General features: G+C 47.1%; 2 protein-coding genes across 2 annotated transcripts in view; both read left to right on the top strand.

The window, feature by feature from the left end:
* Positions 1-3,308, top strand: part of LOC119393644 (transmembrane protease serine 9) — a 44,632-nt gene extending 41,324 nt beyond the window's left edge. The window contains exon 11 of the mRNA XM_049415938.1: positions 3,113-3,308. Within this exon, the coding sequence (XP_049271895.1) occupies positions 3,113-3,286 (174 nt within the window). The 3' untranslated portion in view covers positions 3,287-3,308. The remainder of the gene's footprint in view (positions 1-3,112) is intronic.
* A 20,614-nt stretch (positions 3,309-23,922) lies between these two features.
* The window catches only part of LOC119394662 (proclotting enzyme), a 32,759-nt gene continuing 31,677 nt past the window's right edge, over positions 23,923-25,004 (top strand). The window contains exon 1 of the mRNA XM_049416302.1: positions 23,923-24,035. The gene's annotated coding sequence lies outside the window, so the exon portion shown is untranslated. The remainder of the gene's footprint in view (positions 24,036-25,004) is intronic.

Raw genomic sequence — 25,004 nt, 5'->3', positions numbered from 1 at the left:
GGGGGAACTAAGGAAACGATGGAACATTTACTGATTGAATGTGGCGATATTCACCAAGGTATACGTGTGGGCACGAGCCTACAGGAAGCCTTGGGTTTTAGGGACAACAAAGGAAAGCTGAACACGTCCGCGATAGAAATAAGTAAGAGACGGTTAGAGTATTGGTGGCAGAGAAGTAGAGATAAAGTACAAAAGTAAATAATGGGGAGATATAAGGTCATTCTGCCTTAAGAGGCAGTGAGATGGACCGTGAATTTATATTTTTTTGGTATAATAACATAGATCAGCGCCTCCTCTATTTTTCTGTGCCTGGGCGAAGGAGCGGAGAGCAATGGGAACCGACCGTCGGCGTTAGTGCGGCTTTTAGCCGTCGGGCGCCGCCACCGTAGTAGACAAGCCGCCGTGCCGTCGCTCGCGGAAACAAATGCCGTGGCTGCATTCGAAGCTGTTGATGGTTCAGTTTTCGGCTCTATTCGCGTTGTTTAAAGTATAATGAAAACTTGTAAACTGGAATCATGAAGCACTTGTCGTTTTGGACAACCATCCAATTTCGAAGGCATGTGTCTTCCGCGACTATCTGATCGAGACGCTCGCGCGTCGTCTGCTAGCCCGATACCAGAGAGTGCATGCCAGTGATGCGCGGAAAATTGTTTTGTCACCGTTACGTTCGCTTGACTGAGAGTCGGTTTTTGACTGTCTGAAAGTCGATTTTCGAAAGCAGCATTTGCCAAGAGCTAATACTGAAAGCTTGGGCGCTTAAAGTTTCCCGATGCGTGCAACCATCTACTGGTGTATCACACTACACGCAAGCCTGGAGTTCATGCGCATGAAATGTCACTAGACTGCTTCCAGGGATATACGTGATTGCCCGTTCCCTTCGTAAAGCTTTTGAGAATTACGTTTGTTGCCACCGGGAGAAAGCAACAGCTGGTGCCAGAAAAAGAACTATGCCAAGTGATTCCACCATTTCAGAGCTTAAACCAGCTAAATCGTGGTGGTACGAAAAACAAACACAAACAGCTACATATGCCGCGCGCTTCCTGCAACACTGACCATGTGTGTGAACAGACGCTGTCGTTCAAGTATAAAGTCATAGTGCCGACTCTCAACTTGAGCCAATGTGAAAGGCGTGAAAAATGGTGCGACTTGTTGTCAGTTGCTTGAGCTCGTCGTTGTGTTTGTCGACGGATTGTTGTAGCCTCAGTATCTGGCTCCTCAGCTCTCTTTCTTTTCTCTTCCATTTGGCCCTTTCGGTAGTGAGCAAAGTAGAGGCTGAATGGCTGTCGACCTGGACGCTTTTGTCGCATGGAGCAGCCTACTCAGCCTCGTGCACTCATTTATTGTGACACTGTACATAATGATTGTCGGTTGTTTCGCCAGGCAGCGTTGCTACTGGTACTACATGCATTTGTTGACTGTTCGGACGCAACACGGTCACGTTTAGGGATACTTGTCGTGCTTGGTTCAGTTGTTACCTTGGGCTGCAAACGTGAATGGTAGTCTGCAAAGATGACGCTACTGCATCCTTCTCAAGCCGCCGCTTCTTATATTCTATGAAATCTTCGGGTGGTAAACGACGGCTGCATATTCTAGTGTTGTTTGAAGGTGTATTAGCAGACCAATTATCCCACCTAATTACTTCAAGCCATCTCTCCTGAACACCAGCGACAGCTGGAATTTAATGGAACGACAGCCGCATAGTGTATTAAGGCAAAAGCCTTATAGATGCCTCATCAAACGTGAAAATTGACCGTTGGTGGCGTCAACGCGAGTGATGCAAAAAATAATTACGTGATCATAAAATTTTGTGACATCATCGTGACGTCACCCAACGTGACGTCGTCATATTACACCTTCGCTTGGTCAAAATGGGCCGATCAGGGAGGCAGTGCGTGCCTCCGCTGATGTGCAGAAAGCTTGCACTGCCTCCGATCCTTGAGGCTGTAAGAAAACCACGTTAGGCACAGAAATATCTCGGAGGGAGGCAGGGAATGTTCAATACATTGACTGGAAGACAAAGAAGAAGATGGCTTTCGCCTTTCAGTCGTCTTAGATGAATGCATAAGGAACCCTGTGAGATTTTTTTTCTTTATCAATAAAGGGAAGTAAAAATAAGACAATCGCGATTTCTTTCAGTTCTATTTGCAGAGTGGAACACAGCAGTATGACATGCTAAGGCATTGGGGCGGTTGCAATAGCCTGAAATAAAAAATAAAACGCGAATACTATCAAACTCGAGTGCAAGTATCGAACCGGCAGCACGGCCTGACAGACTGCCTGCGGAATACGTACAGCGGGGATGGAAAGACACGCGAACATGTGGCATCTGTATTCTTTGCTGTTTCGCATCTATTTTCAAGTGGTTATAGCCTGGATGATTGATGAAAACACGACGTCATCCGTGACACAATAAAAGACCATCTAGCATCTTTTTATTGCCACCACGGTTAGAGCGTGATGAAAACAGCGCGCCGCTATGTTCGCGTTTCTTTCCATCCCGCTGTACCTGTGAAAGACTGCAAATAGCACAAATGCAATTAAACTCGGATGCAAACACTAATTCGTGAGCTTCGTGATACGCGCGACCATTGAGCGCCAGCTTCCCGCAGTCTACTTGCACAGCGCCACCACGCGGCAGCGGCGAGCGGACGCGGAGCGCGCGCGCGACGGCCCGAGGAGAGCGTTCGCCCAGGCACTGAAATATAGAGGAGGCGCTGCATAGATTTAATCAATGTAGATAAGGTATTAGGCCAACATGAAACAAGGAAGGTTTTCCTTTTTTTTTCCTTTCTTCGAGCCTGGTGGCAGACATGTCACCACCCCGTTATAAAGGGGACGCTCATAGCATCCATCCATCCATCCATCCATCCATCCATCCATCCATCCATCCATCCATCCAGCCCTCTATAATGGGGAATCCTGCACACGCCTGTGCAGGCAAGCACTATTCCTTAGTACGTCCCGACAAGCCAAAAGTTTGCTAACCATCCTATCTGCAAGAAAATGCATATTTCTCTGGAATACACCCCCTGAGCTAGATGCATACCAGGAGGTTTTAGTGCCACGTCATCCTGTGTTTAAAGGCTTGGCGTGACTATATGTGTGCTTGCAGGGCGACTCGGGTGGCCCGTTCCAGTGCAAACGCGCCGACGGCAGCTGGGTGCTCGCCGGCCTAGTGTCCTTCGGTTCGGGCTGTGCGCATCGCGACTACCCCGATGTCTACACCAGGGTAACCGAATATCTGGACTGGATCGCTCAGACCACTGGCGGAGTCGTGAGCAGCTGATTGCAACGACGAACTCCTCATCAACACAGGTGGGTGCCACTTTAGCATTCAGCGTTTAAAGCGTTCGAAGTCTCCAAGTACAAAACGAGAATAGATAGATAGATAGATAGATAGATAGATAGATAGATAGATAGATAGATAGATAGATAGATAGATAGATAGATAGATAGATAGATAGATAGATAGATAGATAGATAGATAGATAGATAGATAGATAGATAGATAGATAGATAGATAGATAGATAGATAGATAGATAGATAGATAGATAGACAGACAGACAGACAGACAGACAGACAGACAGACAGACAGACAGACAGAGAGATAGATAGATAGATAGATAGATAGATAGATAGATAGATAGATAGATAGATAGATAGATAGATAGATAGATAGATAGATAGATAGATAGATAGATAGATAGATAGATAGATAGATAGATAGATAGATAGATAGGAAACGCAGGGAAGTCAACCACACGCGCGTACGGTTTGCTACCCTGTACTGGGGGAAAGGGAATGAGGGATAAAAAGCAGGAAAAAAGTCTCCAAGTAAATTCTTGAAATGAAAAGGTGCTGACACAAGACTACCTTTACCTGTGTGTAAAATCAAGGTGAATAATGAGTCCAGGAATCAGGATACGCTATGACATATGGAAAATATCTCTCGTCTGGACAGGAGAAAGAAGCGCAGATGCGAAGGTTGTTTATTTGGTTTATGCCTCCAAATAGAATGCGTCGTTCCGCTTCAGACCAACTATGAATGATAAAGCGTCTTCGGTCTTCAATCGCCTTCCGTTTTTAATTATTTCAGTTATATTACACTTTCATGTTTCGAGTGGAACTGCAGTAAATATACTTGAGAGAAGCGAAAAAAGTTTAGTTATATTGAGAGCATTTTTATATTTTATAGCGCGCTTCTGCCACTCTCTGATGACGGGTAGCGCCACCTAAATATTCAGCAACATCTATTCGATCGGCGCTTTTTCGTTAATTTAGCAGCGCACCAAGCTCACAAAAGCGAGAGGAGCAGACTGCGCAGGTAAGATTTAACGCTGTCTGCTGAGCACTCGTTATTAAGACGTAAGCGGCTCCTATTTGAGCAGTAACCTAATGTAAAGGTTAACTGTTACAGAGTGTGCTCTTGAGACGGGTAGAAAACAAATAAATAAAAAGAAAAGAGATAAAAATGACAAAGTATTATGCGTTTTTTTCTAAAATTTTTTACTTGCTTTGTCTTTTCGTCTTTTGGATAGCCCGTTCTTTGGCCGATTCTCAGTGTGGTGGTAAGCTGTTTGCAGCGTTAGGCCGGCTGTCCCTGGACGCCTACCGCATACAGCAACGGCCACTATGCCACACAGTGCTCCCATAGTGACTCGGATTATCTGTCCTTGAGTTTGGCTCACGAAAGCGACTACTGAGAGAACTGAAGTTGTATTACGAGCAATGTTTAAGGCAGCACCTGCATGATAACGGCAACTGCACAATTAAGAATACCAGGTAAATGTGGCCTATCTGACAATCGTGCTTGCATTGGCATAACTTCCCATGGTTTTGCTTGGCGATTCTAGATGGTGATTATATGACGCGCGTCAGGCATAAGGCCGGCTGGAGGATTTCCTAATTTTTTTACACGAAAGTGTCTAATACGGGGCTCTACCAAGAATTGACCAACGTCACTTCCGTCATGGAAACGACATCAGTAAAAGAGCACGCTTGTTTCCCTTTTCATTTCATACCCGGCACGAAGTTGACGCTATGAAAAAAAAAAGAGACGGCTTAGAATACAGCATGACTTCGACTATGAGAGATCAGTAAAAACTGAAGATGTGTTTACACCACATCTTCGAAGATACTTGCAGTGCAATGCACTCTGCTATTGAAGAGCTGTATAGAACAGTGCAGAAAATAATAGAAAATACATTTTCAGATGCACGTTGTTAGGAATAAAACAATGTAGGCAGTTGCACTCAACGTGAAAAGTGTAAGGAGGGCGGAGCAGTGATTCGCCAGTCCATCGGCGATGCTAGCGTTCACGGGCAAGCAAGCGCTGGCGTTCCAAATGTGCAGCCTTCTCGGCATCCACGGCGAGAAAGGAAACGTTCACTTGTGATGCAGTGGCGCCCTCTCCACCCCTCTATTCCCTCCTCTTCACCCTCACATCACTCCTCCTCACCCACACTTCCATTTCCCAACCCCTTGCCATACTGTACTACACACGGCTATGCTATGCATTGCCCTCCCTCTCTATACATGGCTATACTATAAATGGTTTTCCTGTGTGACGCCAAACGACGGCATAAGATGACAGCAGATGACAAACGATAGATGACAGATTACAGCCTACGACAGCCCGGGCCCCTAAAGTGCCCCGCACTTAAAAGCGCGTGAAGGATTATGAGTAGTATGTACTAGAGCACTGCACGGGCCTGATTTTTCGGCCCGGCCGTGGCCCGGGCCCCCTTTATGAAGCCTGGGCCCGGCCCGGGCCTGGGCGTACATGACCGAACCCAGCCCGAGCCCGGCCCGAGTCCGGGCATTCATTACTAAACTTATCCAGGGCGCGCGTGTTCATGATCAGGCCAGGCCCGGGCCCGCTAGAGGATATTAGTTGATGATGATTATTAATGATGCCTTGCGCATTGTAGCGGGCGATCGGACGGAAAATCCGGTGTGTACTACATGCATCGAAATGCTACTTTGCCCGCTGTGGTAACTCAGCGGTTAAGCTGTTTCGCTGTTAAGTCCTAGGACGGGGGTGCAGTTCCCGCGGCCACGGCGGCCGCATTTTGATGGGGTGCGAAATGCAAGAACACCCGTCTACTTATCTTTAGGTACACGTTAAAGAACTCCAGGTGGTCGAAATTAATCCGGTACCCACTACGGCGTGCCTCGTAATCATATCGTGGTTTTGGTACGTAATACCAAGGAATATAAATGAAATGTTGCTTATATGGCACATGGCAAGTCATTACAGTAACAGTATAGTGAAAATAAAACATAGCCACAAAATTTATTTAAAAGAAGTATACAACTAACATGAAGAAGCGGATAGAAGCAAACCCGGCACATTTTCTTTAATGCTCTTTTCTACATTCGCATTGGAAATATTAATAACACAATTTTTTAAAAGAACCTCCTGATTATTAATTTGTTGCAGCAAGATAAAAAACGTTAACGTTATATATCGTCACGTCGTCACGGAAACGTAATCGCCATGTACAGTATAATTATATGATCAAGCTGCTACACACCACACATGATGCTATTCCAGATGAAAGGTTTCACCCTTCTAAGCTCTACTAAGAGCCAGCTATTTGCACATGTCACTAGCTCCGGGCACAATATCAACCGTTGGGCAAATAAAGTTTATTCAACTCAACTCAACTTCAGCTTGGCGCACAATGCCTTAGGCCATGCAATGCACAACGTTCGCGCCTGCTCGAAGGCCCGGCCTAAGCCTTATGAGTGGGTCCTAGTCCGGCCCGGCCCGCAGCCTCAAGCCCGGGCCCGGCCCAGGCCCGCGGCTTCAAGCCCGGGCCCGGTCCGGGCCCGCACTTTCAAGCCCGAGCCCAGCCCGGGCCCGCCGGAAAACGTTTCGGGCGGCCCGGCCCGGCGCCCGGGCTTTCGGGTCTGCCCGGGCCCGTGCAGTGTTCTACTATGTACTCTTCTACGGCACCGTAACCACTGTGTTTAGAAAAATGGTCGACAGTTTAGAGTACCATATGTACTCTACTATGAAAGAGCAATAAATAATAGGAAAACACTCAGCGTGTTTAGTAAAAAGGCTGACAATTCAGAGCGCTGTGTACTGCACCAATGGAGAGCAATGAGCCGTCCCTACAAGGAACCGTAAGCGAAGATCTCAACGTCACCTCAAACGAAACGTTGCGTCGTTGGAGACAAATTGTAGCGCGCGACATCTACCAGATGCAACTCTACACGCTCTTCAGATATGTGACAGCCACATTTGTAAATTTCGTTAAGAACATGTGTCTCATTATTATTCGATTCCGTTTTTATCAAGGTATTTCAGGAGCGTTTAGACCACTGCGTTTGCCTTTAATCTGAGACATTGTAATGTTGCAGACGGAAGGGAAGTAAATCTATCATTGTGTAATAAAATACGGCATGCTTCGCCCTGAGAATGCTTCATGGTTGGAGCGCCATGAGTTATTATAGACACTTTGGATGCGGATTTAGATCGAGGAGGTGTGCTTGCGGGTTCGGTGGTGCGTTAGAGAATAACGAATCAAAGCTATAGGCTACACACTCACATTGCACGCATGCAAATCTATGCTCTTCTATTTCTTAACATCCAAAAAATCTTCAAATCTTCCTAAGAAGACAGGTTTTACGTCGGATTTCCTTGAAAAAGCCATAAACCATCACTTCTTTCTTTGCTTTCTTTCCCCATTGGCAATTAGAGGTGCAAATATATAGTCCAAAAAAAACCAACAAGATCGACACGTTGACTGAGGACTGCCTCTCCGAACGTGAATTTAGCAGCTCTATAATTAATTAGTTGTTTAGCTAACCAACTCAGAGCTTCATACTATATGATGCAGTGTCAAAGCATTAATCATCATGTTAATCCAGGACATGATGTTCTTCCTATCCTGAGCCCGTATTTGGAAGATATTTATATTATGCCACAACATTTCGTAAGATCAAGTACCAAACTATTGTGGCGTTGCATATGTCATTAGTATCGAAGGCAACCGGCCCTTAGAAAACAACACTTAAGAACTAAAAGCGTTCCACGTTCGGCCCACGCGTCTGTATTCACAGAAAACCATTACACCTAGAATTGTTCATAAGAGAAAATTTCAGCGCAATCCTGACTACGGGAATATCATTAGTGAAGTCAGCGGGCCAGTGGTAACGTACTTTTACGAAAGAAAGTTTGGTGAATTCTACGCCCCGATGCACTTTCGCGTTAGCAACGAAGTAAACAACGTCCTGACTATTGGTAATGAAGGTCGTCATTTGAAGGAACGATTATGACATTGAGACAGGTGATCTTCACTAGACCCAAGCGAATCAAAGAAAGTACTATCGGCGCCAAATGAAACGCGAACAGCGGCAAGCCTTCGCAATGGTATAGTGCGCGCCATCCAGCTATCACCATGGACAGGCTTGCGCATCCCGTTTGGCACATCTGCGCATATGCTCGCCTGTCCATCGTGATGACTCGACGGCGCGCACCATATCATTGCGAAGGCTTGCCGCTCTTCGCGTTTCATTTGGCGCCGATAGTACAAGTGCAGCAGACGGAATCGCACAATTAAGGACAATCCTTAATTAAGGCCTGGAATCAAAGGTATTTATGGCAACAAATAGAGCAGGCATGAGTCGGCTAATGCACGGGAACGCTGTGACGTTTGTATTGCCTGTTCAAGTAGCTCACCATCCGTGCCCTAATGGGGCGCTGACTGGCTAGACCTTTCGCACATACGTCACGTTCATAACGACCCGGGGCTATTCCACCTATCGGGCGGACGCTTGCACGAGCGAAGGAAAAAGTTTGCCATAACTCCGTGACACTTCCTCGCGAGAGGTGAGCGCGCCAATTTTCTGCCGCGGGAGAAGCAATTTCTTTCCTTGTGTACGTGCGGCGAGGAATGAGTAAAGCGAAAAAATACATGGCAATTTTGGTGCGCCTGCTGTTGTCCTTCTTTCGAAAAAAAGTAAGCTTTATTGACAGCTTACACGATGCGCCAAGATACAGCCCGCCTTGCAGGAGATTCCAATATCATGGAAACCGCTGAGCCAGACCCGCGTTGTAACACCCAATAAATTTTCCTTATACAGTGCGTGGTATGCACATGGTGGAATGTGTCAGATCTAGCAGTTGATATCAATGTACACATGTTTGTCGGAAGCCTGATACCTAGGATAATTTGCAGCTGCGCCATAGTAATAGTGCTTCGCGGGTGTGCCTTAGCGAGTGATACGCAGAAAAGTAGCACATTACTGCAGTGGCATATGTGATCGCAACAAATGTAAGCATACGTATGTCCCATTGGGATTTTAATTGTCTTTCATCGCGGAGGTCTAGTTTACTAAATTGGCTCGTTGTCTCCGTGGTTGCGACTGAACCGTGAACATATGTGCGGCCTTCACTGATTCGTTGAACTTCACATCCGATTACAAGAAACTGTGGAACATGAAGTCTTGCAATGTTCCCGACTGCCTTCGTCCAGCTGACGTACCTTAACGCGCGCTGCGCAAACAGCTACGACTTCGCGCATACGTATGTAGGACTGCCTTAAAATGATCGCACTGGCGATCAGGAGACCTCGAAAAACAGAAAACGATGGGGCTTCAAGAAGCAGTGTATTCACTTCATCGCTATGCGTTGTAGGCACGTTTGGACAGGTCTACAGGGGTATTGCAGCATTGACCTATATATTGACCAGCAGAACATAAATTACGAACGCCTCGCTAATAACACCCAGTAACTTTCCTTGTTACCCTCACCCCCATGTGCTTCAGTTGTGACCACGCTTGTGCGAAAGATACAACATTTCTCTCGCCGTTCGACAGTGCACTTTCCTTCGCATAATGAAATTTTGTTTCAACCGCCGCGTTCCGTCACACCAGGAAAACTGGTGCGTCGCTTGCCCCCTTCTTTCCCAGTAATTCGCTCTCGCGCCGTAATGACGCGCGCGGATGTGTTTCTTGACGCACAGTGAGGCTGCCTTCCCTCACGTTTACAGCGAACACAAAATTTTGCGCAAGCGTCCGTTTGAAATCCCCATACGTCAAGATTTCCGGAACACCTGATCATACGCCGTCTTCCGTCAACGAATATTCTATCCTCCAAGGGTTAGAAAGTCGGATCAGTCACCACGTGACAAATAGACGAGGTATGCGGCAAGTCTAGGTACCTACACGTTCCATCGATGCGTTGCTCGTTATACTCACCGAGATACTCTCCCTTCTGAAGGCTTTGTGTAATGTAGGATGAGAGAGATACACACAAACGTCAGCTCTCAGTGTGAGTACGTAGCCCAGAATGCAGACGTTTAGTTTAACTTATTTTTATCGCGATATGGACTTGCCCTTCAGGCATAATACTTTGTGTGTGTATGTGTACTATAGATGTGTGCCGTAAGACCGGTGTTGTGAAGTCAAGTGGTGTCTTGTAGAATCTGTTATCATTTATCCAGCGGTCATAGCTTGTCGTGTCACTGCAGTGATTGCCGGTTCGCAGTAGTAGACGGGAGCGTTTCGATTGTAACCATTGACATGTCCATATAAGATTGTATACATTTGACTATGTATAAATCCCACTGTGTCAATGCGTTTTATATTGCGCGGTGCTGCGAAGCGGAGCTTCGCGCGAGTCCTGCGTATCGCAAACGTTTACTGCCACGCGCTCAGTGACATGCACTCAGGGACAATATAGGAAGCACTTATGCAGAATACAGTGCGCTGAGGCTGGCACCTTAGCTTATCGTCGCTTGCAGGAAGCTTTCCGTCGAACAAGCAGTCACCCTCTCTCGAATATGCATGCGACAGTAGTCACCCCTCCCCGCTTTCCCGACAAGATGTAAATACACGAAAGCCCCCTTCCCTGAATCTACCCAAACCCATGCCGAGTCATCGTGCGTTTAAGCCCCTGCGTTATGTGTCTGCACGTGTTCACGGGATCACGCACAGAAGCGAAGCACATTGCTGGATGATTGAGCACGGCCAGCCGGTGTGGTCTATCGCTGGCAAGCTGGCAAAGAAACACGACGCCACTCGCGGTAAATAAAGAGCGAGCTCTTAAACGCGACGAGCGACTGCGCCTGTCGGGCGTTAGTGCGCCTATTTGCGTTCTACGCAGCAGGATCACTTTATGGCAGGCGCCTGTACACTATGGCGTGACTTTATGACAGTGCCCCCCCCACCCCCACCCCCCGCCCCGGCCGTGACCTCACCTCTCTCGCACTCACTGACTTCTACGAACCCCTCCTTGCGTTCACCTTCATTCTAAGCACAGCTAAGACATTAATAATGAACACAATAAAAGATAAGAAGGGCTCCTTCGCTCAAAGAGTCGCCACATCTTGTTCAAGGCCGCCGCCTCGTCTGGTTAAGGTAAAAGCTCATTTTGAAAGTAAATGGTTGTACAGCCTTTTTTAAGAGGCGGACAACTTGTTTTCCGTCCTCCATTGTTTCTCTGGAGTGGCGCAACGGGCTGGCGGGTCACTCGATGGGACAGACCACGAGTGCTTAGCATGTCGTCAACGCGTCGGGCAGGCGCCGCGGCCAAGTTTGCAACAGCGTAAAACACGCATATACCTAAGAGAGGGACCCCGCTGTCTGCGCCTGAATCACCGTGTGGACACTGCTATTTGACTACGTAGCTCTTAAAAATGAAATGATCGTAGCCGCTGTCAAGCCCCCTTCAGACAAGCTGTAGGGGACTCTGAATGATCTCGTGCACTTGGTAAAGCTTTGCAGGAGTAAAAGTGTGGTCCATTTTGATTAATAATGATTCGTGCATCTCTGACGCCATGTTATACTAGGGCGAATTATCGAAATAATAATAGTAGTAGTAGTAGTAATAATAATAATAATAATAATAATAATAATAATAATAATAATAATAATAATAATAATAATAATAATAATAATAATAATAATAATAATAATAATTTCACGAGAAATAATTCTTTCATAAATATTCAAGCTTTTCGTTTGCATCCTTTATTTATTAGATTAAGCCTATTTCCTACAATCAACCACCCATCCTTCTTGTCAAGCACGTACCATGTTTAATCACCGCCAACAACATCACCATAGCCTAGCGATAGTCCACTATTTTACCTGTCACAACCTAACGCTCGCATTGGCCTTGTTTGTGCAGTATTTTAGACAGTAGTGGAGCTACACTAAACACTGAAACTGCACCATATTGCATAAACTTCGCAACTGTATCACATCCGATTGTGTTCCGATAAGCGTTCACACGGGAAGGGAAAAGAAACTATGAAATTTTGACATAGCCGAATCCAGAAAGGGTCCTGAATGTCGCTGAATCGAGGTATTCCACTGGAGCCAAGTACTGAAGAAATATTCTGTCGATTAGTATCCAGAAGCACGCGATGACAACGCCAGTTGCTTAATGTTCTTGTTGCCACAACCGTTTTTTCAAAAATGGCGCTAATACATAACAGTGCGCAGTAACAGCCAGCTTACCAGGTAAGACCATGAAAACTTTCGCGCAAGTTGGCTTGACTTTTCTACCGTGAATTATGTTGCTTGGAACCTCATTACATGTAAGGTGCAGTAAGAAGAAACAAACCGAAATGCATAAAGCAATGACGTCCGCCCAACTCTCCCCAAGTTTTTTTCTTGCCTCGCACTTCTGCTAATGTCTAAAGTAAGTGAAAACTGCTCTTATCTATTTTATCTATTGCGTGTTTCCACCAAATCACAGATTTTCACTGCTATGAACATTTCACGCACTTTGGTAGCAGTGAAAACCAGGAATACCGTTCCGAACGGTATAGGTAAACGTCCGGCTCCATTGTTGTCCGCAATTTTAGATCGATACAAGAACGAAGAATATGTGGAGCCCGTTGCGGTATGAATGTCGTAGCTCAACGCGCGTTGGGTGCAACGCTGAATTACATTCTTCTACAAGGGTATCGGTTCGGCTCATGAACTGGAAGTGTGGGCGTTGTTCACGTGAGTTCTTCGACAGCTGCTACAATCTGTAGGTACACTTTGATGTTTAGCAAACGGAGGTGCCGGTGTGACAAACGATGTTTCATTGGGGAAAAATAAAAAATCACACCATCTCCCACTAAAGGGGATCATGAGGCGATGCGAAGCAGCGTTTCGGCATGTAGAGCCCGCGTTTCAGAGGGGGAGTGGAGAAGACAGGGGAGAGAGGCAAAGGGGAGAGTGGAAGTGGAGAAGGGGAGGGGGAAAGGGGAGAGAGGAAAATGGAGGAGGGGAGGGGAGAGGGGAGGAGGTGTGTGGAGAGGGCTTGCGCATTCGCAGTAAGGGTGGTCACGCCGCACACCACCACCGGATTGAACACCGCTATAAGATGCTTCACATCTAAAACGCATTACGAGCGTCGTGCCTACGTAAGCTACTGCGTATGGAGAGAAGTGGGTGAAAGTAATCGCAGTTTTCTATCTTCTTCTGTACATACGCAGCGGATGTCCCACCAAACATGGCTCCTAGGAGAAAGCTGCAGGAAACTTCCCCAAGTGGTCGTCGCAGCCCGGAAGTGAAGAGCGCGTGCGACGAGAGGACAGGCTTAAAAGAATAAGATGATGAACTTCCAGGCTCGTGTCATAAATAAAGAACATCATTTTGTTTACCGACTGCCTCGCTTCACTGACACCGCAACCTCACGTGTAAGGTGGACTCCATAGAGAAGATTTTTTTTTTTATGGAATTACTTTTGAAACGGGTGGCGACAAGTATCCAGCCAGCCTGTCAGACACAATTGCGTTTAACCACATCAACAATTTTTTTTAATTATTTGTCTGAGTTTCAACAAGCCATAAGGTTGGTATTAAATTCATATGAATATCCCCCTTCATTCATGTGCTTCAACAGCAGTTTATATCTTTGAGCCGCTGTTTATAATATTCAGGATGGTGGCCTCACACATCGAAGTGCATTTCTGAGGACCTTCTTCATCCTGTGGTACGTAATTGTGGTTATTATTATTATTGTTTTTATTATTATTATTATTATTATTATTATTATTATTATTATTATTATTATTATTATTATTATTATTATTATTATTATTATTATTATTATTATTATTATTATTATTATAAATTGTAATAAATGTATATAAAAAGAGGTTGGTGCCGATGTCTGTCGCCAGCTACTTCTCTCGCATAATAGTTGTCGTCGCAAAGTATTGGCCTCGAGGAGTTACGGAGTCGCCCTCTATCGGACGCTCCTCGATTGCGTGCTAGGCAGGATACCGCCGGCGCGCTCTCCATAGGTTTTGCTGTCGGCGCTCTACAAAAACACCTCGCGGAAGCCCTCCAGGGCATTTCTGTAAGTACTTTCGAAATGAGCTGTGTTCTTTACTGTCAAAATAATCATTTTCGACGAAGAGAAAGCGCAAGATAGTTTGCAGTCGCTGTTTCTTTGCAGAAAACGCAGCGCTCGCTTCACACTATCGCCGCGATAAAGACCCCTGAGCCGGCTTCTTGCGTAAAAGGTATAGTCAGTCGCTGAGCGCAAACTGTGTGAAATATCTCGTTAGAGTAGACTGCCTGTATAACCAAGCGGAGCATTAGAGAAAGAAGCCTCAAGCCGGCGATCGCACGGGTTCTCGACGACTGACGGTGCCTCTGCATGTATGAGCGTCTGCATGTATGTTCGTACTGACGGTTTCGCTTTTGCTACGAGCGCGTTTCGGCACCGCGCTGTGAACTTTAGGCCGCGAAATATGAGAATTAGTGAGTGCACAAACAACTGCTGCTGCGCGGACGGTATCAGAGCAGTTCAAAAACAATTTCGTTACAACTGCGGCTTCGGTGCGCATGGCAACTTGTGATGTGCCGTCCCGACGAATCAGTGTTTTTTTTTTTTTCGGTCTAAATTCATGTACGTTTCAATGTCATTTGACAAGTTTTCTCGCACTGCGTATTGATCGGCCTTTTTAGCGGGCAAATGCCGCTGCTTCTGTTTCTTTATTCAGTGCATTCGTTTCGTTTGGTGCTCACACAAAACGTGAGCAAATGCGACGCCTTTTTTTAATTCTCCTTAATTATCGTTCCGTTTGCATTCCAGTGAACTTGCCGCTCTCTATCAACAACAAATTCATAGACCAAAGCTTCACCACTTCGAGATTGCTGGTGGAAAGAGAACCAGTCTACGAGACCGAGCATGTAGTAGCATGCGACGCCTAGAAAAGAAAGAAAATACAGTAACGTTTGCCGGACTTGTTCTGCAAACGTCGGCTGTGAACTAGGACCCACATGAACTTGAAATAGCGGTGAATAAAATAGAAGGTATTGCAGCAACCAGCAGCCGCAAAACAGAATAGTAATTATTTGGCGTGTGCCCCAGCAATTTTGGCAGCAGTGTCGTGTATAACGCCAACGGGGTGGCATCTTTCCCACGTAAATAAATGAGGCTCCAAGAAAATACATGGAGTTGGCCGGTGGGGCCGATCACGGAGGCAATGCAAAATTTATGTAGCTTATGAAGCAATGCATGCCTCATCAAACGGGAAGGTTGCCCGTCGGCGTCCCGCGCCGGCGGCGTCAACACGAGTGATGCAAAAAATAATCGTCACGTGATGGTGTCACCATATGACGTCATCATGACGTCACAGATCGCCAAGTTATGTAGCGTCATTATGACGTCACATGATGACGTATTCACACGCCATGGTCGCTTTGCATTGCTTCCGTGATCGGTCACGGAGGCCGTGCAAAACCGCGTTAGGTACAGAACGCTTTTGGAGGGGGGCGCGGGAGAATCAGTACATCGACTGACAAGAAGAAGATGGCTTTCGCCTTCTAGTCATCTTTAACGAATGCATAAGGGACACTGTGCGTTTTTTAATTCAACGTATCTAAACAATGACTTGCGCATCTGCAGCCGATTTTGTGGACGCTGAGCACGGGGCCGACGATCAAGAGGTCGTATTGGAGGGTTCTGAGATGGCATCGCACGTGGTAAAAGGTAGCGCTTTTACCATCCTGTGACAGATAAGCATCATTTGCCGGCGGGAAGCGCGCGCGAGCCATCGTCTCAGTGCGCGCTGTCTGCTACTCACCGAACATCGCAGGCCTGACGCAGTAACGAACGTCTTCGTCGCGGAAGTGCTTGTTGCACACAAGACTCGTAGCAGATGGCTACTTGCCGGTTCTTAGCTTTAAAACCCATGCTTCACACTGTTTCTTGTCCCGCGGTTACCGGTGCAGGCTGACACTGGGCTCCTTTGCGTAAGCGCGGCATTGCGGCACCGAGTGCTAGAGCCCCATGTTCGTCGTCTTCGGAGGCATCCACTCTATTACAATGGTTTCAATTGAGTAGAAAATGAGAGAAAACTTCCGAATTTGAACAGACCGCAGCGCATGTGGGACTTGAAACTCGTTTTCAAAGCACGCGGCAGTGCGCCACAAGCAGCCGACGCGGCCGCTGAGACCACGTGATCCTGCCAAGCACGTCACGCCGACGGTGGCGCCGGCGTTTCCAGTGGTGGGCCTCGAGGCCAATAGTGAAGAAGCACAAAGCGCAAAGAGGCATATGGATGAAACCTGACGCACTTAGTCCCGGTCCTTCAATAACAACAAGTCTCCACTCAGCAGAAAGGTTCACAAAGTACAAAGAGTCACAAAAAACGAAATGTCCGCGCATAACCTAAAATTTCGCTAAGATATTGTAAACGTCCGGCTCCATTGTTGTCCGCAATTTTAGATCGATACAAGAACGAAGAATATGCGGAGCCCGTTGCGGTATGAATGTCGTAGCTCAACGCGCGTTGGGTGCAACGCTGAATTAAGTCACCGATCATATGCTACCGGCAAATCTTCTCTTTAGTGCCGCGCTCTAATTGCAACGGTTAAGTTTACACAAACAGTTCTGCACAAATGCGACAATACAAGAAACATGTAGCCAAGAATACCGGTTGATAATATTTCTCTTCACCAGAATCTTCATCACTTTGTTCTAAAGCTACTTATTCCTCTTATAGCACCTGCTCAGTACCTTGTCCGACATCTTGTCTTCTCACTAACACACCAAACGTACTTTGCTGTTCTCGATCACCGAACACCAGCGGCCAAAAGGTGCAACCTCCACCACCCCCACCACCACAATCACCCTCTTGGAGAATACCGATCGTTCGTACTGCGACCTCTTCGGCAAGGACACCAGACAAGGATAGTTAAGCTACTTTTATGGGTTAAGCGCGAAAAGAGATAGAGACAAAGGGTAGAATGTACACGCGCACTGGCGCCAGTGTGTGTATGACAAAGCGACAAGCTCGCAAAGCCACCCTCGTCTACTACAAATCCCCGCGCAAGTGCGAAATTCTGTGGCGACATCTGCAGAGCAGACTCGCACCTTTCCTTCCCCTTACCTCCTGCACCGCATTTATCCCTCCAGTTACCCTTCTCCCTCTTGTAAATTCTGCACCGCTTCTGCAACAGACTTAAACCACATCATGTGGCGCTGCCCCATATAAGAACCCTCTTCCCCCTTTCCTGGCACGCCTAATTTCTCGTGAGCAGCAGTGGGAGGCAGCCTTGCGCAGCTCGAAGCCCGACATTCAGGAGGCCATCCTGGTGTGGGCTGAGAGGGTTGAGGAGGCCTTCTTCAAGTAGGTCCTCCCCCCCCCCCTCTGTCCCATTGTCCCCTTCCCGTTAACCAGGGAAAAATAAAGTTGTGCATTCATTCATTAAAGGGGTACTGACACAAAAATTTCGGCCTCGCGTTTTTTGCTGCAGTGTGTTGCCGGGTGCCTGTTAGTCATAACACGGCACATCGTTTGCTGCAGAGCGCGACAGATCATTAATCCCAGGCTCCTCATTCCCGACCAGTGTCAGTTTCGGTTTCAAAAGCGACAAGCCTCCGGGTGCAGCTATCACCACCTAGCGGGCGCAGCGCTCTATCACGTCAGCACACAGAATTGTGAAGCACTTCCGCGCGGTTCGCGAGCAGCCGCCGAGAAGTAGGCTGCAGGGGCGAACGCGGCAAAAAAAAAAAGAAAAGAAATGTGGCGGCTATGACGTCATCATAACATGTTGCAGCGTGGTCACGTGAGGGAAGTAGGGGGGTCACCGAGGGTCACCTTTGAGGGTGTCAACAGCGCGAGGGTGTTGATCGCTCATGCAAACGTCAAAATTCATTTAAAGTACCTTCCAAGCTATATTCGCTGTTGGTATTTTGCAAATGATATACGCATGTTCACAGGAATCGATCCCGCAGGCTATCTTGGCCGCGAAATTTTGTGTCAGTACCCCTTTAAACTACGCAAGGCAATCTCAAAACGTGCTGCCCTCCCACACCACCACTTCAGCGCGGTCATGCGATCCCTGCGTTTCATTCTAGCACTTGCCATGCGTATTATGTCCGGTGCCGCGCAGAGCTGCTCCGGAACAGCGGGCGAAAATTCACGAAGCTTTGACTTCGTAAGTGTTATTTGCTGTTGGACGGCCGGCTTCTCCAATTATACGTCCAGCATCGTCATCGAGTGAAACTTTTTTTCTCTTGCGAACAATACTAACGTTCAAAAAATTTTGTTGTTGATGCGAGCGCAGGCCTATTCGGTTTGCCATCGATCGATCACACGTCTCACGGAGCAGGTAAAAAATAAATGCACATATCGGGTCGGCTGCGCCTCATTGAGACTTCATCGCACGTTCAAGGGCCTCGGCCATGCAGCGGGGAAAGTACTCCGCTGCTTGCCCTCCTTTCGCGAAGTAAAGCTGATCTTACGTCAAGCAAGGCGTAAGTTTGGGATCCGAAAGTTGGTGCCATAGCCTCCTTTCTTTCTCCATTGAAATTATTATCCAGCGTTCCGGCCACTCCGCCAGGGAAAAAATCTTTAACCGCGCACCCCTGCGTACTTCTTTCATCCCCATTTTTTTCTTTGTCATCAGCTTTCTTATAAGATCTCAGCCCTACACTCGTTGGTTGAGAAAAGTTTTAGACTGGGTGAACTTTCATTACAATGGACATTAGCTCGGCGTACATTCTAGAGATGCTTTGCCACGGGAATACGAAAGGATCGAAGAAACACAAGGAAAGGAACACTGAACATTAGCCAGTTAACTTATTGTTGTTCCGTTAAATGGGGTGAATAGCACGCGTCAGTACAAAGTTTGTTACGAAAAACGAATGACTGCTTGGAGTAACTGCAAATAACGTTGAACCGGAATGGTAATGCCCTTACAAGCAAAAAGGCAGGTACGTGCAAACTTGAAGCAGTGTAATAGGAACGCCCGTTCACCCTGTTGTTTCGTCGATGTCCAAGATGGTAATTAGAATTTTAAACGTATAAGACGCTCACATTTTGGTTCCTCGTAAAGCTATCATATTTTGTTTCACACAAGCATTTAAAATGCTCGAGACACGGCTACAGCTTTAGTAAAGTTATTAGGCGTTCACACATTCGCGGTATCGAGATGCAACTGTGTAGTCACCAGGCCAAGGCACGTTATCGCAGATGGGTCACCATCTTGTAGCGTTCGAAAGGTCATGTAGTGATCGTCTGTGACAAAAAAAAACTAGTGCTCTCTGTTGTGCACGAAGACATAAGTTTCCCACTTCGGTTTTCTTTTTTTTTGCTTTTTTGTTTTAATAAGATTACAAAGACATCGATCACTGCCAAACGGCCTTTCTCGCTCATCTTCTTTTGCCTTGAGGCGAAACGCCCACGAATACTGAAAGGGCATCATCTAGAAGAGATACGAAAGTATGACAGCATCCGACTCAAATAATGAATCAGTACTCACTCACCCAGCCGTCAGTTCCTCTGTTATCACACCCAAAGTTCGCAAAGTACGCTACCTTTGGAAGTATTGGGTCTATTATAATGGAAAGCCCTACGAGTTTGGAAGAGTTTACAGAATACCGATGCTTGAAGTAATGGAACCCTTACACTAGAGCAAATGACCTTGACATGACACTGGGTTCCAGCGGACCCGAATATTGAAGCATTAAACGTGCTGCTTCTGACGATGATTTTAGCGTCAGTGTCGTCGTGTCGTCCTCCCTTTCTTTCGTCCGTGTTGTCCGTCGCGGTGGTACAGTACTTACGGTGCTTGGCTGCTGAACCGAAAATGGCGGGTACGATCGCGGCCACGGCGGTTGCATTCCGATGGAGGAGTGCTAAAGGCCCGTATACTTTGCGATGTCAGTGTGCGTAGGAGAACACCAGATGGTCGAAATTGCCGGAGCCCTCCACTACGGCGTGTCTAATAATCATAAAGTGGTTTTGGCAGGTAAAACCCCAGATATTATTATTTTAAAGCGATAGCGTTAAAGAGCTCGTTACGCAGAAATTCCGGTGGCGGCATCGGCGCCGACGTCGGCGTCGTTGGTTGTGACCGAAAAATCAGCGTTGTCCGTGACCAAAAAATTTAGAAAGATGCAAATAAATAAATCATAAAAAATCTTTAGTTTGAGTGAGAGTCGAACCCAGGCCTTCTGCGCGGCAGGAAGGTGTTCTACCACAGAGCCACGCCATTGCATGGAACTGCTTCGGAAAAAAAAAAAAACACTATAAGAACGTCATGTAGTGAGAAGAGTCTCCTTAACAACTGATATAATACATGGGGTTTAACGTCCCAAAACCACCATATGATTATGAGAGACGCCGTAGTGGAGGTCTCCGGAAATTTCGACCACCTGGGGTTCTTTAACGTGCACCTAAATCTAAGTACACGGGCCTCAAACATTTTCGCCTCCATCGAAAACGCAGCCGCCGCGGCCGGGATTCGATCCAGCGACCTTCGGGTCAGCAGTCGAGCGCCATAACCACTAGACCACCGCGGCGGGGCTTAATAACTGACAGATGCGAAGAATTGCGCCAGACGTCCAAACATGTGAACTGCGCAAGGAGTGGGTGTTCTAAAGGCCCACCCGTTACAAAGCCCTCAGCAGTGTTGGCGGTAACGCGTTACAAGTAACGGCGTTACCGGTAACGCGTTACTTTTTTCAGTAACTAAGTAACGTACTCGTTACTATTTCGGAACTGTAACGGGTAACGTACTTTCGTTACAATTTTTTCGGTAACGTGAGGTGTCACGTTACTCGTTACTTTCAATTCCAATTATACTCGCAGTCTTACACAAAATTGACACGTCTTGCAGGAGTGCCTTTATCAGAGCTCGTCAGGCGTTATTTTGCCGCTGCGGCCGACGGCTGTCGGTCCGCCAAGCATCGACAAAGCCGCATCGCATGGGCGTGCCCTTTTTTTGCGCGGGAGAAATCTCAAGGGGGAGCGAATTGCCGAAATTTCATAAACGGATTTGCTATAATTTCGGCTACCTTGCTATCGAGGTTCAAGTTGTTGTTGATTGTCGATGAAGCGAAGTGTATGCGGTCCTTGTAACCGTCAAAAGCGAGCTGTCGAGATCTGCTCGGCTTGCGGACATAAAAGACTCGGTGTGAGCTCCAGCACAACCGCGGATGACTTCTTCACAAATCCCTTCTGAACATAATCGCCAAATGAGGATGAGCGACTGTCTGCCTTTGGTACTGCATGGCATCGCCATGAGCGGGCTTCCTGAAAGTCAGGGGCGTAACCAGAATTCAACCATACTTTATGTATGTTGGTGCGTGTGTTTTATGTGTAACGTGTATATATACGCAAGCAAAACTGAAATTTTTCGGGGGTGTTTGAACCCCCCCCCCCTTTGGCTACGCCCTTGCAAACTGAATACAGGAGTACCATATAGTGCGTCCGTCGAGCTCCTATTTAGCGTATGCATATACAGGTGCGGACGTATTCGCTAATAAGCGAGTCAAGCTGTCCGATTAAAGCTTTGAAATGCAGCTGTTGCTTTTATTCAGCGGTTTGTAGTTACATTAGAGAACTGTTCCTCTACTACTCTATCACTGTCTATAAACTTCTTATTCAAAATTAGTTTTGCTTCTTGATATTTTCAACTGCGCCTACGTTTCTGGTTATTGAACTCCTGAGCAAGCGAGGCTGACCTTGAACGCTTTTATGTAAGCAGTCGCAATATTTGTGGCAATTGTACAAGTCAAATCGAAAAATAGCAACTTTTTTATGTGCGCAAATGCTTTTCTCCAGATTCTCCTATAAGGTGTTCGGGGGGATGGCCGCCGCGGTAGCTCATTGGTAGAGCATCGGACGCGTTATTTGAAGGTCGCAGGTTCGGTCCCTGCCCGCGGCAAGTTATCTTTTCATCCACTTTTCTTTCTTCACATTTACCTTACATTTACTGCTAATAACATCCCCTATACTTTCCTTGGTATTATTGTCTGTTAGTGCTCATTAATATTGTGTATAACAAAGAAAAACGAGCCTTTAAAATGAATACTTCTTTCCTTGCTCCAGATTTATGCCATTTAGGCATTCCTTTATTGCTACAAAATTTGCGCATTGATTTTGGTAGCAGGAGCGCGCTGTCATAATTAGTGCAAGTTTGTTCAGTGATGTTTTCATTTCAGAGAGCGTTGATGATGAAACCCACTCCGAAAAACAGCTTCTCCGTGTGCCACAGAGTTAGAAGCCATCACAAGTAACTATACAGGCAACTTTAGGCCACTATAGTACTACGAAGATACGGCACATTTGTGCCAATTATTGTCGTTTAATCAGTATTTGGGGTTACATTTTTGTTTGGGCGACAACTTTAACGTGATATATAAATATGAGTTTTATAAAGTATCTATTGTAGGTTCTTGAGGGAAAGACGCACTGATTAAGATTTCTGGCTATGGAGTAACGGCGGAGGTAACGTCCGTTACTTTTTTTCGGTAACGGTAACGGTAACGCGTTAACTTTTTTTAGTGGTAACGCAGGGTGGTAACGCGTTCCTTTTTCTTTAGCGTAACGAGTAACGTATTTAGTTACTTTTTTTCGGTAACGCATACAACACTGGCCCTCAGTCATATTCAGCCATCATCAGCAACAAGAGCATGAACAAAATGAGCAGCTGCGTAGGTTCGCGTGTTGCCTTACGGACGCGTAGTGGGCCCTTCGCTGATTCGCAAGAGGAAGAATTATGGCGGAGTGGGCACAGTGCAACTGTACTTGTAGTAGGCATTCTAGGTAGTTTGAAACTGCCAATGTTACGCGCACAGACGTTCGTTTCCTTGCGACACGTTTGAGGCACGCACCGAGAACCAAGCCAGCCTAGCGATTGGGAAGGCGATGCGCACGGGGCCTGATTAAGCTATCGCGTTGCACTCTTGAAGGCGAAGCTCAAGCGTCCTCCAAGATTTTATATTATATTATTATTATTATTATTATTATTATTATTATTATTATTATTATTATTATTATTATTATTATTATTATTATTATTATTAGTCCATGATAATAATAATATCTGGGTTTAACGTCTCAAACCCACGATATGATTATGGGGAACGCCGTAGTGGAGGGCTCCGGAACTTTCGACCACCTGGGGTTCTTAACGTGCGCCTAAATCTAGGTACACGGGCCTCAAACATTTTCGCCCTCAATGAAAATGCAGCCGCCGCGGCCGGGATTCGATCCCGCAACCTACTGGTCAGCAGTTTAGCGCCATAACCACTAGACTACCGTGGCGGGTCATTTCGTCCATGATGCTCGAGCGCCTTTTCCACCAAGATGAATGCGTAGCCACCGAACCAACATATAGATTTTGTTGCCAGAGAAAGCACTGGGCCCTCTATACCGCCACCAGTTTGGCTGCCCATGCACCCTTATCACGAAACCTTGTTTCGTTCGATTTTGGTGCGCGTAGCACGGTAGTGAGCCGGACGACCGTTGACCCGCCGGTGAAGTCCCGTTGGCCGCAGCCCGCTGGCTGCTCACCTGTGCTGGTGCCCTCGCCAACCTTCGTCGCGGCGTCTTCTTCTTATCGCTTCGCTTGCTTCCGCCGCCGCCGCCGCCGCCGTTCAAGGCGTCCCGCCGAGGTCTCCGCCGGGGGGCGCCCCTGGCATCAGTTGTTCCTGCGGGGCAGCGGGGAGGTGTGTGCGAGTGTGGCGGTCGGGGCTTCCCGCACGTGCCGCCGACCGACACCCGAGCGCCAGAAGCTCACTAGTCGAGACTGCGGCGGGTGCGGCGGCGCAGGTGAGTTCCCGGATGGTCTCCTCCGCAGGACTTCTCCCCCCTCCTGTCACTCACGTACACTGGTCTAGCTACGGAAGCCATGCATGCCTTCCTTTTCTTTCTCTTTCAATTCATTCTGGCTGCTGGATATGTTTACCGCTCGCTGGAATGCGACCACCAATCCCCATTTACATTCTAGAACCTGTCGATGTCCCTGTCCTGGTCATCTCGGTCACCCCTACAGTTGCGTTCAGTGTGCGTGCCGTTTGAAGTTCAAGTTTTTCACATCTTTCCGACCGCTTTAGAGGGAAAGCGTGACATAAACGACGCAGTAACGCTTACAGCTGATGGATCAATTAGCGCTATCGAGGTAATCATCAATGAATCCAGGTTAAAGCTCCTGTTTATTCATTTGATTGCCACTGTCATACACCAGCTCTCACTCTGTTTACCGCTAGACGCTCTTCGGCCATGGTACTGCACACAGAATACACTGGTTATTCTAGCATCGTCATCAGACCTCGCACCCCTCGGTGTACAGATGCGAGTGCGCGTGATCACAAAGTACCGATAATATTCGTGTCCGAAACCTGTTTACACATTGGAACGCTGCTCGATTGGCCTCATCAGCTCCTTCCTTTGCCTTTTTTTTTGTCTTTTTTTTCTTTCACTCGTTAGAGAAGAAGAGCTAGAGGGTACGCGGACCGCATCGAGAAAAAGAAAGGCTGCGCTCAGCCGCGCCGTTTGGTGTCGCGTACGAACAAATTGCCCGTTCGGCACTTAGCATTTGTCGGCCAGCAGCGCTTGTTTCGCCCTTGAAGCAGAAAATGGCCTGGACGCGGAAAAAAAAAAAAGAGAGAAAGCGCCAGAGGTGCCGGGACTTTAACGAAAACACGGCGAGAGGCGTAACGCGGCGTGTCGCAACCATCGCGTCCCGACGCTGCCGGCCCGAAGAAGCCTCACGAGGGCGTGCCGGGCGCGCGTCAGCTT

Source organism: Rhipicephalus sanguineus, chromosome 5 (genome assembly GCF_013339695.2).
Source record: "Rhipicephalus sanguineus isolate Rsan-2018 chromosome 5, BIME_Rsan_1.4, whole genome shotgun sequence".
In the NCBI taxonomy this organism is placed as follows: domain Eukaryota; kingdom Metazoa; phylum Arthropoda; class Arachnida; order Ixodida; family Ixodidae; genus Rhipicephalus; species Rhipicephalus sanguineus.
This window is presented reverse-complemented; position numbering and strand designations above follow the sequence as displayed.